Source organism: Otolemur garnettii, unplaced genomic scaffold (genome assembly GCF_000181295.1).
Source record: "Otolemur garnettii isolate 467f Iridium unplaced genomic scaffold, OtoGar3 scaffold00299, whole genome shotgun sequence".
Classification (NCBI taxonomy): domain Eukaryota; kingdom Metazoa; phylum Chordata; class Mammalia; order Primates; family Galagidae; genus Otolemur; species Otolemur garnettii.
This window is the reverse complement of record NW_003852694.1, coordinates 598,689-615,957: the sequence shown is the minus strand read 5'-3', so window position 1 is coordinate 615,957 and position 17,269 is coordinate 598,689. Positions and strand designations below refer to the sequence as shown.

The following is a 17,269-nucleotide window of genomic DNA, read 5'->3' as shown; positions in this document are numbered from 1 at the left end:
CCCACTAACCCACCACTAAGTCAAACAACCAAAAATATGTATAGACCTTGCTAAATATCCTTTTAGAGAAAAAATTATTTCATTCAGACAGAAAAACACTTCCCTAGGGGGAAAACTGATCTAAGAATACTAAGAGTAGACTGACCCTTGAAGGTGATGAAGCTCAAATTCAGATCCTTTCTATCACAGAGATTAAAGGGAAGTGATACTAAATTGCTAGTGACTGTGATAAATCATTAGAAGTACATTTAAATTTTTTTCTGCAGGTAGCTTTGGTCAAAGAAAAATTGACCAAATTGATAGACAAAATAAGCAGTCAAGAAGGGGGTTTTTTAAAGCTATTACAGTAGGGGGGAGGAATTCAACTCAACTCTGCTGAGATGGAAGACTTTTATATATTGAAGTGAGCTGGTGAGAAAAAAACAGAGAATGTTGGGGGAATTTAGTTCATATAATTAGGCCATCTGTATTTGTTAACTAGTGCCTCTGAAAGTTAGCTTCCTATGCTTCCAAAGAATCTGGGAAATAAGGACACTGTCTTTCCTGATGGTTACATTTTAGCAGGATGGCTCCCATGTTCTTGTAAAAGAGATTCCTAGGTTGTAAAACTAGAAAGAGGCTGGGAGATTTATATTCAAAGGGACAGAGAAACAGAACTCGTAATTACAAGTTTCCAAAAATAAATGAAAAGTCAAGGGCCTGTAGACAGGAAAATGTTTGTATAAAGTTCAGTCCAGCTAAGAGAATTTTTTTTTTTTTTTTGAGACAGAGTCTCAAGTTGTCCCTCTGGGTAGAGTGCTATAGCATCACAGCTCACAACAACCTCAAACCCTTGGACTTAAGCAATTCGCTTGTCTCAGCCTCCCAAGTAGCTGAGACAACAGGCACCTGCCACAGCATCCAGCTGTTTTTTGGTTGTAGTTGTCATTGTTGTTTGGCAGGCCCCTGCTAGATTCGAATCCGCCAGCTCCAGTGTATGTGGCTGGCGCCCTAGCCACTTGAGCTACAGGCACCAAGCCTGCTAAGAGAATATTAAGATTAACATTATTCTAGTTTTCAGAGAATTACTACAGTATTTTTTTCAAGACAAAATTCAGCACTCAACAATAACAAAAAAATTGGACAAAGGAAGAGATAAGACAACCTGAAAAGAAATAAATAGAAATAGTAGGCAGTTGGTTAAATAAGTCAAGGGCACCAGAAAATTCAATATCAGATATAGACTTTATAGTAAGTGTGCTCAAATATTATTTTAAAAATTAGATTTAGGTTATACATCTAAAAATTAGATTTAGGTTTCTGGGTATATGTAGGGCATTAGTTCCAGGACCCCTGAATATACCAAAATCCATGTGTACACAAATCCTGTAGAACTACCTACCTGAAAGTTGACACTCTGTTTCTCATGGGTTTTATATACTGCAAATACTGTTTTTTCAATCCGGGTATACCAGGATCTAAGCAGTTAAAACCCACATTGTTCAAGGGTCAACTGTAGATATTTAAATATTAAATCATTTCTTAAATTTACCATGTTCTATGTTGTTTAAAATATGTATAACAATATAGTTTAATTGTATTTTGAATAATAACATGTTTTAAATGACCTGATAGAAATAAAATGCAAATATTAGAATTTGGGCTGAAATGGGGAAAGGCAGAAAATAGTAACTCTAGAACTAAAAGTCATTTTTTTTTTTGAGACAGAGTCTTGTTCTGTCACCCTGAGACAAGTACTGTCATGTCATCATAGCTCACAGCAACCTGAAACTCTTGGGCTCAAGCGATCCTCTTGCCTCGGTTTGTATATTTTTTGGTAGAGACAGGGTTTCACTCTTGCTCAGGCTGCTCTCAAGTTCAAGCAATCCACCTGCCTTGGCCCCCCAGAGTGTGAGTATTACAGGTGTCAGCTACTGCTAATTAAAATTGAGATCACTGGAGAAAGAGAAATCTTTTCTAGTCCAATAATGTGTTAATCAATTTTTATAATGTCATAAAACAACTAAGAACCTAAACAAGCAAACAAAACCAGCATAAACACCATGGTTAACGGTAAAATGTTGGAAACTTTCTCTTGGACACTGGGAGCCAGACAAGGTTTTCACCATTATACTTCTATTTAACATTGTTACTGTTGGTTTTGGAAAAAGCGATATGTTTTTAAGTTATAAAGATTTGAAAGAAAAAAAAAGTACACATTAGCCGTAAGTATGATTCTGTTTATAGAAAATCCAAGAAAATCTATAGACAAATTATCAGAATTAATAAATGAGCTTAGAAGGCGGCAAGATATAAATTCAGTATAAAAAATCAACCGTATTTCTGTTTATCAGAAACAACTGAAAGTAAAATTTTAAGAACATATTGTATTAGTTTTCAGTTTCTGCCATAAGAAATTACCACAAATTTAACAGCTCAAACCAGCACCCATTTATTATGTTTCCATGGCTCAGAAGTCCTGGCACAGTGTGACTCAGTCAGTCCTCCGCTTAGTGTCATACATAGTCAAAATCCAAGTTCATGCTCTTTTCTGGAGGCTCTGGAGACTCTGCTTCTCAGTTTATTCAGGTCATTGCCACAATCCGTTTATTTGAATGTAGTGCTGAGGTCTTCTTTCTTTGCTGACTTCTCAGGTTCTTAAGACCAACAGCATTCCTTATCATGCCATCTCCTCCACCTCCCAGGAATGGTGCATACAGTTCTTCTCATGTTTTAAATCTCTCTGACTTCTTTTGTTGCATTTAACTCCAGAAACAGAATTTTAAGGCTCATGTGATTAGATTGTGTCCACCCAAACAATCCAAGATAATCTCTCTATGTTTGTCTCTCTGAATGTTTATAACATTGATTACATGTGTAAATTTCCACATTTTCCAGGGTTGTGTATATCTTTGGGGGGAAGTTCTGCCTGCCACAGATGCCATTTATAGGTAATATGTGTAGGAATAAATTTAAATAGATAGATGTAAAAATGTCTACCTCAAATCTGTCAAACATTTATAGAAAGAAATTAAAGAAGACTTATATAAAGGAATGTTAAATCATGGGCAGGGATTAAAAACTCAATAAACATGTCAATTTCCTTCAATTTGCCACATTGATTTATTATAATCTCAATTAAATTCCTAGCATTTTTTTTGTGAAAATTGCAAAGATGATTCTGAAATTTAAATAAAAAAAAATTCAAGAATAACTGGAACATTTTAAAAACAGTAGCAAAATGGGAAAATGTACTTTACCAAATGTCACATTTTATTATCAAGTGACAATAATTAAGACAATGTAAGTTGGTAGAAGGATATACAAGCACATCAATGAAACAGAATATAAAGTCTAATAATTGACCATGCACATATGGAGACTTGATTTCTGACAATGGTGGTTTTATAGATCAGTGGACAGTCACCAAGACATTTGAGAAAAAGTAGAGTTTGATTCATCATTACATTGTACACACAAATTAATTCCAGGTGCATAATACATCCTAGTGTGAATGAACCATAAAACAAATGCTTCTAGAAAGAAAATACCAAAAGAGCATGATCTTTAAAAGATAAGGTATGACATTATAAAAATCAATTAACTAAATCACCTTAAAATTAGGGAGTTCTTTTTCTCAAGACACCATGAATAGAATGACAAGTCAAGCTGCAGATGGAAACTATAGTAACACGCATATTGATAAAGGGCTGTCTCTCTCTCCATTATATATATTACATATTTTAATACATGTATATATCTAAGATGTACACATCATGTATATATCTAATATGTATATATCTAATATGTACACATCATGTATCTACCCAACAGGTCAATAATACACTGAAGAGAAGAATGTGCAAGACTTGAAAAAACACAACACAAAAAAGTAATATCTAAGTTAATAATAAACAAATGAAAAGGTCCTCAACCTCAATAGAGGAAAGAAATTCAAAAAGTTAGAACTACAATTAGATGCCTTTATATACCCACCAAAATAACTATAAATACAAAGACTGAATTATCAAATTTTGGTAAAGTAGGTGAAACTATAAAAAACCATCTATTGCTAGTGGTCTTGTAAATTGATGTAAGCCATGTGGATTGAACATATTCACACCATAGGATGAAGGTATATGGTCAACAGAAATTAGTAGATACATATCCCCAAAGAAAGGTTTAAGAAAATCAATAATAGCAGCATTATTTAAAGTAGTAAAAAACAGGAAGTGACCCAAATGTTTATCAATCTTATCCATTCATACAAAGAAATACTATATAATAATGAAAAGTAATTAACTACAGCTGCACCTACTCACATGGATGAAACTCATCCACAAAGTTGACCATAAGTTTGAAATACTGGCTTATCAGAATACAGCTTTAGCATATACAGACTACTTTACATGCATTGAATTACATTTTATACTTAGCATAAAAATATTGAGAAATATGGGGGGGTAAGGCATTATCAGGATTTTCTTCAATGGTTAAGTCATTTCTTTTATAATTATTATTAAAAAATGTTGAGGTGATCTCTCCTAAGTGTACAGACCCAGAAGCAGCATGTAACTCTCTTCCCTTTTGTGGCCATCACTGAAAGGCAGCGGCCAAAATGAAGTTCAATCCCTTTATGACTTCTGACCAAAACAAGAAAAGATATTTCAATGCACCTTCCCACATTTGCAGTATGATTATGTTTTCCCCTGTTTCTAAAGAGCTGAGACAGAAGTATAATGTTCAATCCATGCCAATCCAAAAGGATGATGAAGTTCAGGTTGTCTGGAGGCATTGTAAAGGTCGGTAGATTGGTGTAGGGATCATAGTGAAATCTTCTTTTTTCCCTTGGTTGGTTCACTGAAAGACTAACTCACAATTATGGTAGATTGTAAAAGAAAGGTTTATTTCCAAATACTATACACTGGGAGGGAAACCATAAGAATGATTATTCAAAGTCCCAGTGATGAACAGAGACCTTTATAGATGCCTTTTGGAAGGAGGGGAGGGAGAATGTGGAAAGTATATGTGCAGCAAGTGTTTGCTAGGGGGGTTGTGTATAGATGGGTGGAAACAGATTTGTAGGTTAACCTGAGAGACAGGTCTCAGGCTTCAAATGACTTTGGGCCAGGTCTATTAGCATGTAATAAGAAAGTTAGCAGCCCCTTTTGATTCCCAATCAGGTTTCTCAGGTTTTATGTAGAAAGAAGAAAGACCTCTCTCTTCAAGTGCTTTCTGATCCATGAATGGCCTTTAATTCAAAATATTCTTCATACCAAGGAATCATATTTTGGTGTGAAATTTCCTTAGCTTCTACACTGGCAAAGTAGTCCAGGTTTACAGGAAGACATTCGTCATCTACATTGAGCAGGTACAGTGGGAAAAGGGTGATGGTGAGAGAGAATACCCAGGAAGGATGAGGTCTAGGAGAACAGAGGTCTTCTCAAGGAGACCCCAAGGATACACCTGCAGGGTCCTCCATGGTGACTCAGCTCTTAGGAACTTGTAGACTTAACTTCCTAGAACCTGGAAATTTCCACTTCTGTGAAATCCTGTAGTTCTGTGGGGGCTGAAACAGCTTCTCCCACTTGATTCAAACTGACCAATGAGAAAGGTATCTGTGGGTTGGAAAGTTTTTGACTGGAGATAAAAAAGGGAAAGACCAAGCCAATTGGGGAGTGAGGCCATTTTGAATTCTTGGATGCCATTTGCTCCACTGGCTGAAATAAAGCCCTTCCTCGTATAAACATGGTGTTTGGGAGCTCTTTCTCTCCATTGGGCCTCTTCTTCCTTCAACAATGGCACAACTGTCCACATGGGTATTCACCCCAGCAAGGTGGTTATTACTAGGCTTAAACTGGACAAAGACTGCAAATTGAACAGAGAGACAAATCTTGCTAAATAGGAAAGGAAAAGGGCAAGGACAAGGAAAAAACAATTGAGAAGATGCAGGAATAAAATAATCTTATATACAACTTTTGTTAAAAACTGCTAAAATAAAAAAAAATGTTGAGAGAATGGTGACTGCCTCATGTTCCATGCATGAACCTGAGAATGAGGAACTGAGGAAATCAAGAATTATAATCTGCACACATTCAGGCCCCCTGACTGAAAAACATAGCCAAGAAATATATTTAAAAATTAATTGTAAATTGAAAATTTTAATTGTATATATTTATGAGGTATAATATAAAGTTATAACATATGTATATAATATTGAATGATTAAATCAAGGTAATTAACATATCCATATAAATAAAACGTTACTGTTTTTCATAGTGAAAATATTTTAAATTTACTTAGTTATGTTAAAACATAATACATTATTAACTATAGCCACCAATAAATTATTTTTCATGTCCTTTGACCATGAGGTACTTGAAAAAAAGTGAAGTGGTTTTATTGGGCCACTAGATGGCACTGCAGCCTGTGTGTGTAGTACTTCAAGCCTAATACAGCTCTGGAAGCAAACCAATTTTTTATATGTGTAAATATTATTTTTAAATGATAAAAATATTACCTTTAGAAATTCTATATTTGTGTTTTTGAAAGAAAATGGTTTTTCTTAAAATTGAAATAACCATTATAGAAAATTTTGAAATTACAGAGAAACAGAGAAGAAAATAAATTTTGCTTATGTTCCTACTACTCAAGGAAAACCAGGGTGTTTGTTTTAGTAACTGTCCTTTCTTTCAGCATATGTAAATGCAAAACATGTTTTATGCATTGAATATTAAACAGGTTGCAATCATATCATACAGTTTTCAACTGGCAGCATTTTGAATTTTTCTCATATGCATGAATGTTCTTCATTATTTTTAACATTGGCATACCATTTCATCATGCAGGAGAATCATATTTAATATTTTAACTAAATCTTTGACCTTGGGCTTACTTTTTCACTACTAAAAATATCCCTTCAATAAACATTTTTGTGGTTATGTCTTACATGTACAAGATTGTTCCTTTAAAATCTTCTCTCGTTCTGAAAGTTGCTGCCTCAGATGAAAGGCGTGAATCACTGAACTATGGCCAAACTACTTTCCAAAGTTTAAACTACACTAATTTACATCTTTCTGGTCATATATTTATCAACATTTTCCCTAGGTAATCATTGTATTTTAATTTCAGTGATAGTATATTTTATGTATGGAAATTTTATTAAAATTATAAAAATTGAGAAGAACCTTTAAAAGGCCATATCTATATTAGCATTATACAGTTTTTGAATAGTTGAATACTGACTATATTATCTAACATTTCAATGGCATTTTATTCTTTCTGAAATAATATAGAATCCTTATAATTCTCTGAAAAAAGCATGTGAAGTATTCCTTTTCTAGAGGAAGAAATCAAAATTCTATTGGAAAATAATAAAACATACTTAACTGATATTTCTTTTCAGCACATTTTAATGGAATTATCCAAGGTGAATGGAGCCAACAGATTTCACATTTTGAAAATTAGCTAAAAGTTTGAATACAGGGACAGATAGTATAGTATACCTGTAGTATGCTTCCATAGTAACTTACATTGTTCCTATAGATACAGGATTCCTCCATTCTGTTGGCCAAGGTGAGCTCAGAAATCAGACCCCCCTTTTCAGGCACAGACAGGCTACCTTTTCTAGGCCACACCCTCTGGGCTTTAGCAAGACATTCATTTGTTAATACACTCATTAACTTTGAAAAGATGTTTTCCCACCTACCAGGTCCTGGCCAAAAATGGAATATATACCTCTAGGCAAAGGGCCCATGTGAGAGACTGCCAACTTAGGTCTACCCTTTTGTCAGAAGCTCTGGTGCTTTTTACTCCATCTGTATTCCCTTCTGTCTAATAAAAATCCTGTCTTATCACTGATCTGTGGTCCATGGGTTTATTCCTCCAACCCCCAAGACCAAGTACCTACTGAGGGAGAAATTCCAGTAACACTATCATGGCCTCATCATACTATGTTTTAAATATTTAGTTTATTGTTTGTTTTACATATAGAGTATAAATTCTGTAAGGCCAGTCACCAGGCCAAATTGCTCAGTATTTTAAGTCTAGCCCACCATAGTCATAAATGCTCAATAATCACTTGTGAAATAATTTTGACAAAATTATATTCAGGCCAGGCATGACAACTGTCGTCCCAGCCCTTTGAGCTCAGAAGTTTGAGAGAGATCCCATCTCTACCAAAAATAGAAAAAATTAAGCCGGGTGTGGTGATGCGTGCCTGGTGTCCCAGATACTAGGAGGCGGAGGCAGAAGCAGGAGTTTGAGGTTGCTGTGATCTAGACTGACACCCTGGCACTCTAGCCTGGGGCAACAGAGTGAGATTCTGCCTCAAAAATAAAACAATAATTTTGAAAAATAAACATAAATAAGGTATGTTATGTAGAAGTGATAGAAATGCTGCTTCATACCAATACTGGAAACTTGATGACATTGTGTTTCCATTTACAAGAATCATTGTCAACATTTAGTTGATTTCTGAAGTTTACTATGACTCAGGTATTGTGTTTGTTTTCATATACTACCTCCTTTAATTTCTAACTGATTTTAACTAAATTTTGAACTGATTCTAATATAATAGTGAGTCAGGCAGTCAGTGGCAGAGATGAAAATCAGGCCACCTGGTATTGATGACCCAACAGCTCCAATTTCCGCGTATATGTGTATACAGTACACGAATCACAAGACATTGTTTTCTGCCATGAGTTGGGAGTAGATTGTTATCATTGTTGGCAGAATATTACAGGTAGGAGGCCATTTGTTTCATTTTATAGCTGTGAGAACTGAGGACTACAGAAGTTAGGAAACATGTATTTTATTTTTCACTAAGCAGAACTAAAATCCAAATTCCTTTCCTATACACCATGCTGCTGATGATTTAAAAATACCATACATATCACACATTTCCAACTTCCAGACAAAGAGAATATTGCTAGATACATTTATAAGACAATTTTAAAGGTAATCAAGTTTGTTCCTGATTGAAATACTCCATGAAGATCATTTCTATTTAGTGAATCATTTTATGTAAATAACTAAAATGTATAGAGCACTTCAGCATTGCACAAGATGCTTTCAAAGAATAGGTTGTGATGACTAATTATTACTATCTGCTGTATGCAGGAAAGAGGATATGGAATGTACAAACCATGTTGTGAAACTAAGGTTTTACCATAGTTGGGATTTATTTTTAAAAAGGTCATAGCATTCTGTTTCTGCTTTCTAATATGGCATATAATTTTTGCTATATCTTAAGGAATGAACACTTCGTGGAAACCATTGTATTCATTCTACTTTTATTTTCAGACATAAAAATCAGCTTATAAATGTACCAAGTAAAAAATACAAATAGACACAATTATTGCACATAAAAATACTTAAAATGACATATTGCACATATTAGAGTTGATTAGGAAAGTTCCAAACTTACTATCAGATAAAACTAATATTCCAAGTTTGAACAATACAGAATATTTTCTGATAGAGATTTGCCACGTCACATATTGCACCTTTTTGAGCACTTTTTGTCTGTTTTACGAATATCCTTCATATTCTTTGCTTTTGTTTTTTCTCTATAAGACACTGTATAGAAGGTTTAAAAGGCAAAGAAATATGTACCATTGAAAAAGACCAGTCTACAATTCAGCATGTAAAAAAAAAAAAAAAAAGATCCTCTCATTTTGGGGGTAGGAAAAAAAAGACAAAGTAACTTGGCAAATTTTTCCAAAAAGAGAAAGATATTATACAAGTTTAGTTTCATAAACATTTATCCACTTATAAATGCTCCCTGTGTTTTAAAAATTCATTTTGACTGGATATCTATGTTAGCAGTCACAATTGCCCTTGTTTGCGTGCAGTTTTTAGTACCACTGAAGTCTAACTCCTTCATATAGTGCAAATGCTTGAATTGAAGGCTACTTATTGTTGGTAGTCATTCAACAATAAATAATAACTCTACATCTGGTTATTTTACCATTTCTGAATTTCAAAAATACATATAAAGTGCATCTGAAAGTTTTCATCCTTGTTCTTCTATTCTTGGGCCTGAATATTAGTCAATCTGCGATGTTTTTAGCTTGTGGCAGGAAGAGTCCACAATGCAAGTTTTCCTGGAATTCCTCTCCCTTTTTTCCACAGTCCTCTTTGAAGAAGATTTCCAAGATAATAACAAAGCTTTACCACAAAGTCTGTGTGGAAAACTTCTGACCACGGAGCATCATCCACTGATACAGATTTCCTTTAGTTCCGTGCCCTAGTAGTCTCTAAGTAAGTACATTTCCTCATTTTGGGGAGGGCTTGCTACATATCCAGTGTAATTCCTTTTCACAGTCTGTGCTGCTGACCTCTGTGCTGTTCAGAAAAGCACAGTTCTCAGATTTTGCAAAGTTGAACCTGCCAAACAAAAAAGAAACTTGGAATTACTTTCATGTCATGATTTCCATTCGGTTACATGAGAATAAACTTTGTGGTAGTGGTAACCTCTGTTTCTATTTTCTTAGTAGGAAGTAGAAGGCAAGTCTGCCAGTCAAATAACTGGAGACTAATCTGTAGATGATGGATAAGAATTCTTTAAACTTTAAAATACAGTTGAACTATGGGTAAGGAAAATCGAATCTGTATCTTTGATTCTGGAGCATATTTCTCTCAGGTCCATAGAAACTCATAATTAGGCATTGAAAATATTGCTTCTTATTTTCCTGGGGATGATAACTGAGAAAGGCTAGGAGGGAATTATTTTCAACAGCTATCTCATCAGTAAGACATAGATAGGACATTGGAAATGCTGGGTTTATTGCACTATCATAACTATTCCTAAAATATCTCCAAACTGAGTATTATTCACACAAGAATGTTCTGAGGGAAAAAAAAGTACTAGAAGCATTTATTGTATGATTTCTAAGTGGCTAAAGAAAAAAAGCTAATTTAAAAAGCCTGTCTTTAAAGAATTCCAAAGCATATAAGCATTCAAAATAGATTGTTAGGACTCTGCTCAGACCTAACAGTGCTTTGAAAGGAAAATTGTTTTCTTGGGGAGGAAAGAGAGACTTCTGGAGACCTACCAGTTGCTAAATTCTCTGCCATTTGACCATTTCCATGTCTGGTTAGCTTCATATCTCAGTCCAATCCAGTGTTCATTTCCACCAGCATATCGTTTTAGGAAGATCTTAAAGTAAGCACCAATGAGTTGTTAGGTTAAACAACCTTCTGGGTATGTATCATAATAATTCTTTTATCTCAAAAGCTGCAATCTGAGGCATGATAGCACATCTGAGTATTTTTCAGTTCTATATAAGACAAGCTCATTTGTATTTCTGGTCTGTGAAGCTAAGTCATCAAATCAAATTTAGAACACTGAATCAAACTCTCATTTTGATCTCAGACTGATGTGTTTCTCTGTCACTAAGTTTTCCTACACGTGAGGCAGGCACAGTGTTTTCACTTAGAAACAGAAGGAAACCACACAGGAGCTATCTAAAATAAAACAATAATATTTCATGAAACTGTTTTTGAATCTTACCATATCCTTTTCAGAATCGATGACAGCAAGAGTAGCACCATGTTTGTTACAAGCCATGTAGGCTGACATCCAGTTCTCTGTTTTAGCAGAAAAAAGGTAGCATTTGCCCTGGTAGCCAACCCAGTCAGCTGAGCACAAAGAAACAGGGCTGTCCAATGGCATTCCCAGCTCATATTGGCCTGGACAATTGTACTGGCCCACTGTCAACAGAAAAATAGTTTTGTTTTAGTAACAAAATAAACCAAATACTCATAGCATGAAAAACGGACGCAGTAATGCTGTGCTGTGCTTGATGGTGATAAGGTGAAGGTTGAAAGTCAACAAGGAGAATAGTCAGAAGAAGCTGTTCCCACCTTATCTGATATTTCATTGTGCCTAATCGTCATGGTACGGAATATGAAGATAATGGGGTGCCCCTTTGACCATAACATGAGAAAGTGACAGAAAAAATTTTAAAAGTCCTGAAAATTGTCTTTTCAACTAGAAAGAGTAAAGTGCATTATAAACTCCAAGGTTTTTAATCTGAATGCAGAGATGGAAAAACTTGAAGATATAGAATTTATGATTAACTAGGTGAAGCCAAAATTCATTTTAGTTAGGCATGAATACTTAAGGCTAGGAGGCTTTGAAACAATGTATGAAGTACAGACCCACCTGATAAGGCAATGAGAGTAATGACTAAAATGGTGATGAAGACCACGCTCATGACGGCACACGGGATAGGAACTCCCAGGGACCCTTCATGATGTGTTTGAAAATGGACACTGGGGGCATTATCTGTAAGGGAGAAAGTCCATGATGAATTCAGGCAAACTGCAAAAGTACGGTAGGGACATTTGTATAGAAAAATGTATTAATAATATGTTCTTTTGAGGTGTTTACACTTTAAAAAGTAGTGTGTTTCCCTATCTCCTTATATGAAATTTCTGTGTTAATTTTCCAGAAATTTTAAGTGAATTCAGATAGTTTCCTCTTGGCTAGAAGTGAAACCATTCAAACATAATACTAAGATCATAAAATATCTTCCCAATATAAGCACTTAGTACCTATATATATATACATACATATATACATGCACTTAGTTGTGAAAGTTCTATCATTTTATTGATTTAATCACCATAAGAGCATTTACTAAACACCCTATTACCCTAGAAGACACATAAAAAGAGCATCCTAGGCACAATCCCTTAACCTCTTTGTAGCTGCTATTTAGGAGAAATGTGAATGGGATAAAAGTGGATAATATAATAAAGTAAAATACTGAATAGAAATACAAATATCTAAAACTAAGACGGTTAAAAATGAAAAAGTAAAATAATTTTCCAAGTGCACTTGAAATAATAGAGGAAATACAACAATATTATCAAACAAACAACAGTCGAAGCTGATTCTTTTCATTTACCATTCTGTATAATGGTGAAACAAAGTAAAAGGATTTTTTTGACAAATAAGAAATATTTGTGTGGGAGGATTTAGAATAGAAACATGATGTCCACAATGACTTCCAGTTACAAAAAAAAAAAAAAAACTAGAAGAATATCTGTTATAGAATATAAGTAAATAATTGAGAAAAGAGAGAAGGGAATTTTGTGACTCCAATTTTAGATTTCATTTTTGCAGGATAAGCTATTAGGATTCTCAAAATGCAGCCCCACAAGAAGCATGGATGATTTTTGTAAATAAAAGGATGACTACATAAGACATATCTTGAAAGGTGTTCTTTTTTTCCCATGAGACATTTCTGTAAAGTTAAACTGCACAAAGACATGTTGGCTTTTTCATAGTAAAATCAGCGTCAAATTTTACTTCAACTGGGAGTTCTTTTTCCCAGCATGGATTTGCACTGAGATTTTGTAAAGGAAGACTTACTCCACTCCTCTAGTTCTATTTCTCTCAGTGTCTCAGAGCAAATACCCCTCTTCTCACTCCTGTACAGTTATCTCCGGAAGCAGCCTTTGGTAGGTAGGGCAGCCAGTTCGGAGCTCTGTCTAGTTTCACTTCTCACCATGTGACAGTCAATCATTCTGCTAAGATGCGATGTGACAATGGCTGTGGCTCCTCAGCAAGTTCTAACATGTCCAGATCACTCAGGCTCCAGAGCCTCCCCACACTACCAAGCCCCTTGCTCCTCATTCAGTGGGTAAGTTACCGAGATGACTATCAGATGTTACTTTATTCCACTTTGTGAAGTCTGTTACTAACAGTTTTATTTATCACCTAGGTGACAAAATATTTCCCCCAACAGTGAACTGTCACTCTGATTACAGGTCCTGTCAATCAAGGTAGAAATCGAAAATAAATCCACCTATCTACCACCTACCGAATCACCCAGGGGTGATGTCTGTCTTGTTCATACTAATGAATTAGACATTTAACAGAAGATTGGAAGGTCTTAGGAAAAGTTAAGCATCTCTGCTTAGGTTCTTCTTCTTTCAACTATGCTCTTTATTGAGTAGTTTTATTATTATCAGCCTTTTTTTTTTTTTTTGGCAGCTTAACGAGGCCATAAAATGAAGGCTCACCAGGTTATGTAATGCATGCCTTGCATTTGTTAATTCACATTTAATTTTATGTCCTTAAATAAAAAATGGATTTGTCAGAGATAACTGATATTTTTCTAAAGTAAACCAATGTAGTAGACACACAGAGAAAAATCTCTTCCTCAGCGATCGTTATGGCTCTGTTATTTCTAACACAGCCCTTTCTTGCTGGCTAGCTCTTGCTTACAAGTTAAACTTTAATTCCAAAGTGCCAGTGCTTTAAGGTACCTCACTAATTAAAATGGAAGAAGAACAAATGAAAAAAAATTAAGAAAACTTTCCAGAAACATGGTATAGAAAAACAACAGGGAAAATGGGAATGGGAAATTAGAATAGATATGTGGATAAAATAAACAAATAGAAGAGAGAAAAATTTATAACCTGATCATATTTTGGTGGAAAGCAAAGAAAAGGAAGAAAAATGTTTGGCCCAAGTAAAATGTGAAACCAGAAATTGGAAAGGTAAAAGAGAAAGGTGAAGTGGAGAAAATGAGTCCCATAAAGATACTAAAGCAGATAGTACGTTCAAGAAATTTTTTGTGACATTCTTCTAATAAATTACCATTGAACACTGAACTGTCAATGTCAAGTTGCTTATATAGCTAGTGTCTCAAAGACTGGAAACCTGCACATTTCTACTGGAGGATGCTGTCGTGAGAACACAAGATGAGGTAAGCAGAAAGCAGACCAAAAAGACCAGGAAAGGCCATATTACACATGCAAAATTGCTTATGTGGAATTTTTCATAAAGAGAAGCAACACTTTCTGGAGTATGTACAGGTAGACATGGAAAAATGATAGAGGACAACTGGGCTAGGATAGAAAATTGCCTAGTTAAATCTAAAACTTGAAATGATGTAAAATAAAATAAAGAAAAAGATTGTTAAAAATCTGAAATTGCCTTTGTAGCTTCCTGTCATCTCAAGTATCCTATTTTCTTATCAATAAAGAGGTATTTACCTCTTCCCTTAACCTATCCAACGTCTCTAAACAACAAACTCTCATTTTCTTCCCTAACTATCGTTATGTATCATACAGAGAGAGATTAACAGTATATCTTCTCCAACTACCAATATGTGTCATATAGAGAGATAAAACACATCAGATCTAACTTACCGTTTTGTCCTCTCTCCAGATGCACAGAGCTGCTGTTCTCGGTTACGAAACCATTTTCAGAATTCATCTTAATTGTCAAGATTCCCTGGTTAGGGAATTCTTGAGACAAGATTCTCAAGTCAAATCAGTCTACAGCGAAAGTCTTTGCTGGAGCTCCTGTTCAGTCTCTGGTCTCTGAGGCATCTCAGCGTTTATATTCCGTTATGGTGTCCCCACCCCCTTCCTTTTACCTCCTACTTGCTCAACTCTGTCAGTTCTCTTTAATTTATGCTCCACTGGCCCAGACAATGCACTGTGTGTTGTGGCGATATATGGGTTTTCCCTGCTGTCTGAAATGTCCCTTCTCACCGCTGTAGGTGTAGCATGAAGAGGCAAGTGGGACTTCCCCAGAATCATCTGTCCTAAAGTTTTTTAAAAACATAAATAGTTTAAAAGAGAGTATCTAAGTAAAGAGAATTAAAAGTTAAGGATTCCTATCTTTGAGATGAGAATAATTTGAAAGTATGTAACATTTTTTTTCTGCAATCCCAGCTGCTCATTTATTCTTAAATTTATTGACCACCAGCTATGTGCCTGACACTGTTTGGGGCCAGAGAATTTATTGTTGAATAAGAATTTTGGGATTTCTGTTCTCATGGATCTCTTTCCAGCCTGGAAGGAATTTGCTTATGAAGCTATGAATTGACTTTTAGAAGTATGTTATTCACTTCGTCCCTGGGCACTAGTTCTTTTAAGGTACCATCTAGTAAGTAATTGCTTTAATCCAGGAAATAGAAAGTTTGTGGTCTGGAACTTCCTCGCTCTGTTCTAAAATTATTTATTTTAAATCACCTGTTTTATTTATTTCCTGCTAATTTTCTTATCTGATTTTTCTGTCATTTAGACTGCTTTTATTTCACCTCAGTAACATCTTCTATTTTTCCCTGATTCTCTAGGTTCTGCTGTTCAGATGCCTCTGAGGCTTCAGACATTTGGAGTCGATTACTCTAGAAAATATATTGCCATGGTATCAACCTCATCCAAGTAAGTTATTATGGTCCAGACAAAATAAATACATAATGCTTATGTACGGTGATTTAAGGGGGGGATCAAAATGCCACTCTGGTTAATAATTCTGGTGCCAAACATTTTATCATTAATATCACTTCTTTAAAGTAAAATCATTTTGTTTTCAGAATAAAGCCTTGGCGATGGTGATGATATGCTTGAGGTGGTTGGAAATTGTCATCTATAGAAGTTAGTTGGATCATGAGATGAATTCTTAGATAACACATGAAGAGATACATATCGTTCCTAAAGGCTCTCTTCACTTTCAGTCTATTGTTCAATTTTCTTGGTACTTTTTTCACATATCAGCTTGTCTTATAATTAAGTCACATCACTCTGATGAGACGTTCAAGTCTTCCTCCCTCAACCTCAAGGCTTCCTATCAAAAGTACAATAGAACTCAAAGACCTTCTTCGAGTTGGGAAGACTCTATGTAATAAAGTGGTCTCTGGCTACTTCTCCTACTGTTATTCCTATTAGTCTCTGCCCTCTCTGACAGTAATTTCTTTGCTGTTCCACAATAATGCCGAGCACACTGCCACTACAGGGCCTTTACATTTTCTCTAAAAGGTTCTCCCTCCGTTTACCTGCACATCTAGTTCTCCATTTAATTTAATTCACATGGTTCAACTGTCACCTACTCAGAGAGATTTTTACCTGCCATTATATGTAAAATAGAACTTCACCTCCTATGCCTGTGCGTGCCTTTATCTGTCATTATATGGCTATCAATATCTGATATCATGTCATTGTTTATTATCTGCTTCCATTATTACACTGTTAGCTGCTTGGGGGCAAGGACTTTGACCTGTCCCTTCTGTCTCTAACTCCTGCCATAAGTAACAGGGACCTAGTGCATATCCAATGTATACTCATTGAATGAGTGAACAAGTAATAAAAAATATGTCTAAAATTTTAAAGTTCCAAAGTATAAGGTGATATTTGTGATGGTTTTTCGGATTGTATGGTTGAGAAATATACGACTACAGACAGCCACTGGATAGCAAGTATACACTTGAATGCTGCTGATGAATGACTAACGTTAAGGTTGATATTCAGAGGAATAGTAGAA

The 17,269-nt window shown here is 35.1% G+C and overlaps 2 protein-coding genes across 2 annotated transcripts; one reads left to right on the top strand and one right to left on the bottom strand.

The window, feature by feature from the left end:
- Positions 1 to 4,597: 4,597 nt before the first annotated feature.
- On the top strand, positions 4,598 to 5,884 carry LOC111722637 (60S ribosomal protein L26-like). Its single transcript, XM_023508961.1, has 3 exons — positions 4,598 to 4,785; positions 5,290 to 5,366; positions 5,742 to 5,884. Exons 1-3 carry the CDS (start codon positions 4,598 to 4,600, stop codon positions 5,882 to 5,884), a joined length of 408 nt encoding a protein of 135 aa, XP_023364729.1.
- Positions 5,885 to 9,939: 4,055 nt separating this feature from the next.
- Positions 9,940 to 15,295, bottom strand: CD69 (CD69 molecule). The gene is made up of 5 exons (XM_012813770.2): positions 15,151 to 15,295; positions 12,149 to 12,271; positions 11,495 to 11,694; positions 11,037 to 11,140; positions 9,940 to 10,368 (listed from the first exon to the last, which is right to left on the bottom strand). The coding sequence occupies exons 1-5, from the start codon at positions 15,215 to 15,217 to the stop codon at positions 10,257 to 10,259; spliced, it is 606 nt and encodes a 201-aa protein (XP_012669224.2). The 5' UTR covers positions 15,218 to 15,295; the 3' UTR covers positions 9,940 to 10,256.
- Between the last annotated feature and the right edge of the window lie 1,974 nt (positions 15,296 to 17,269).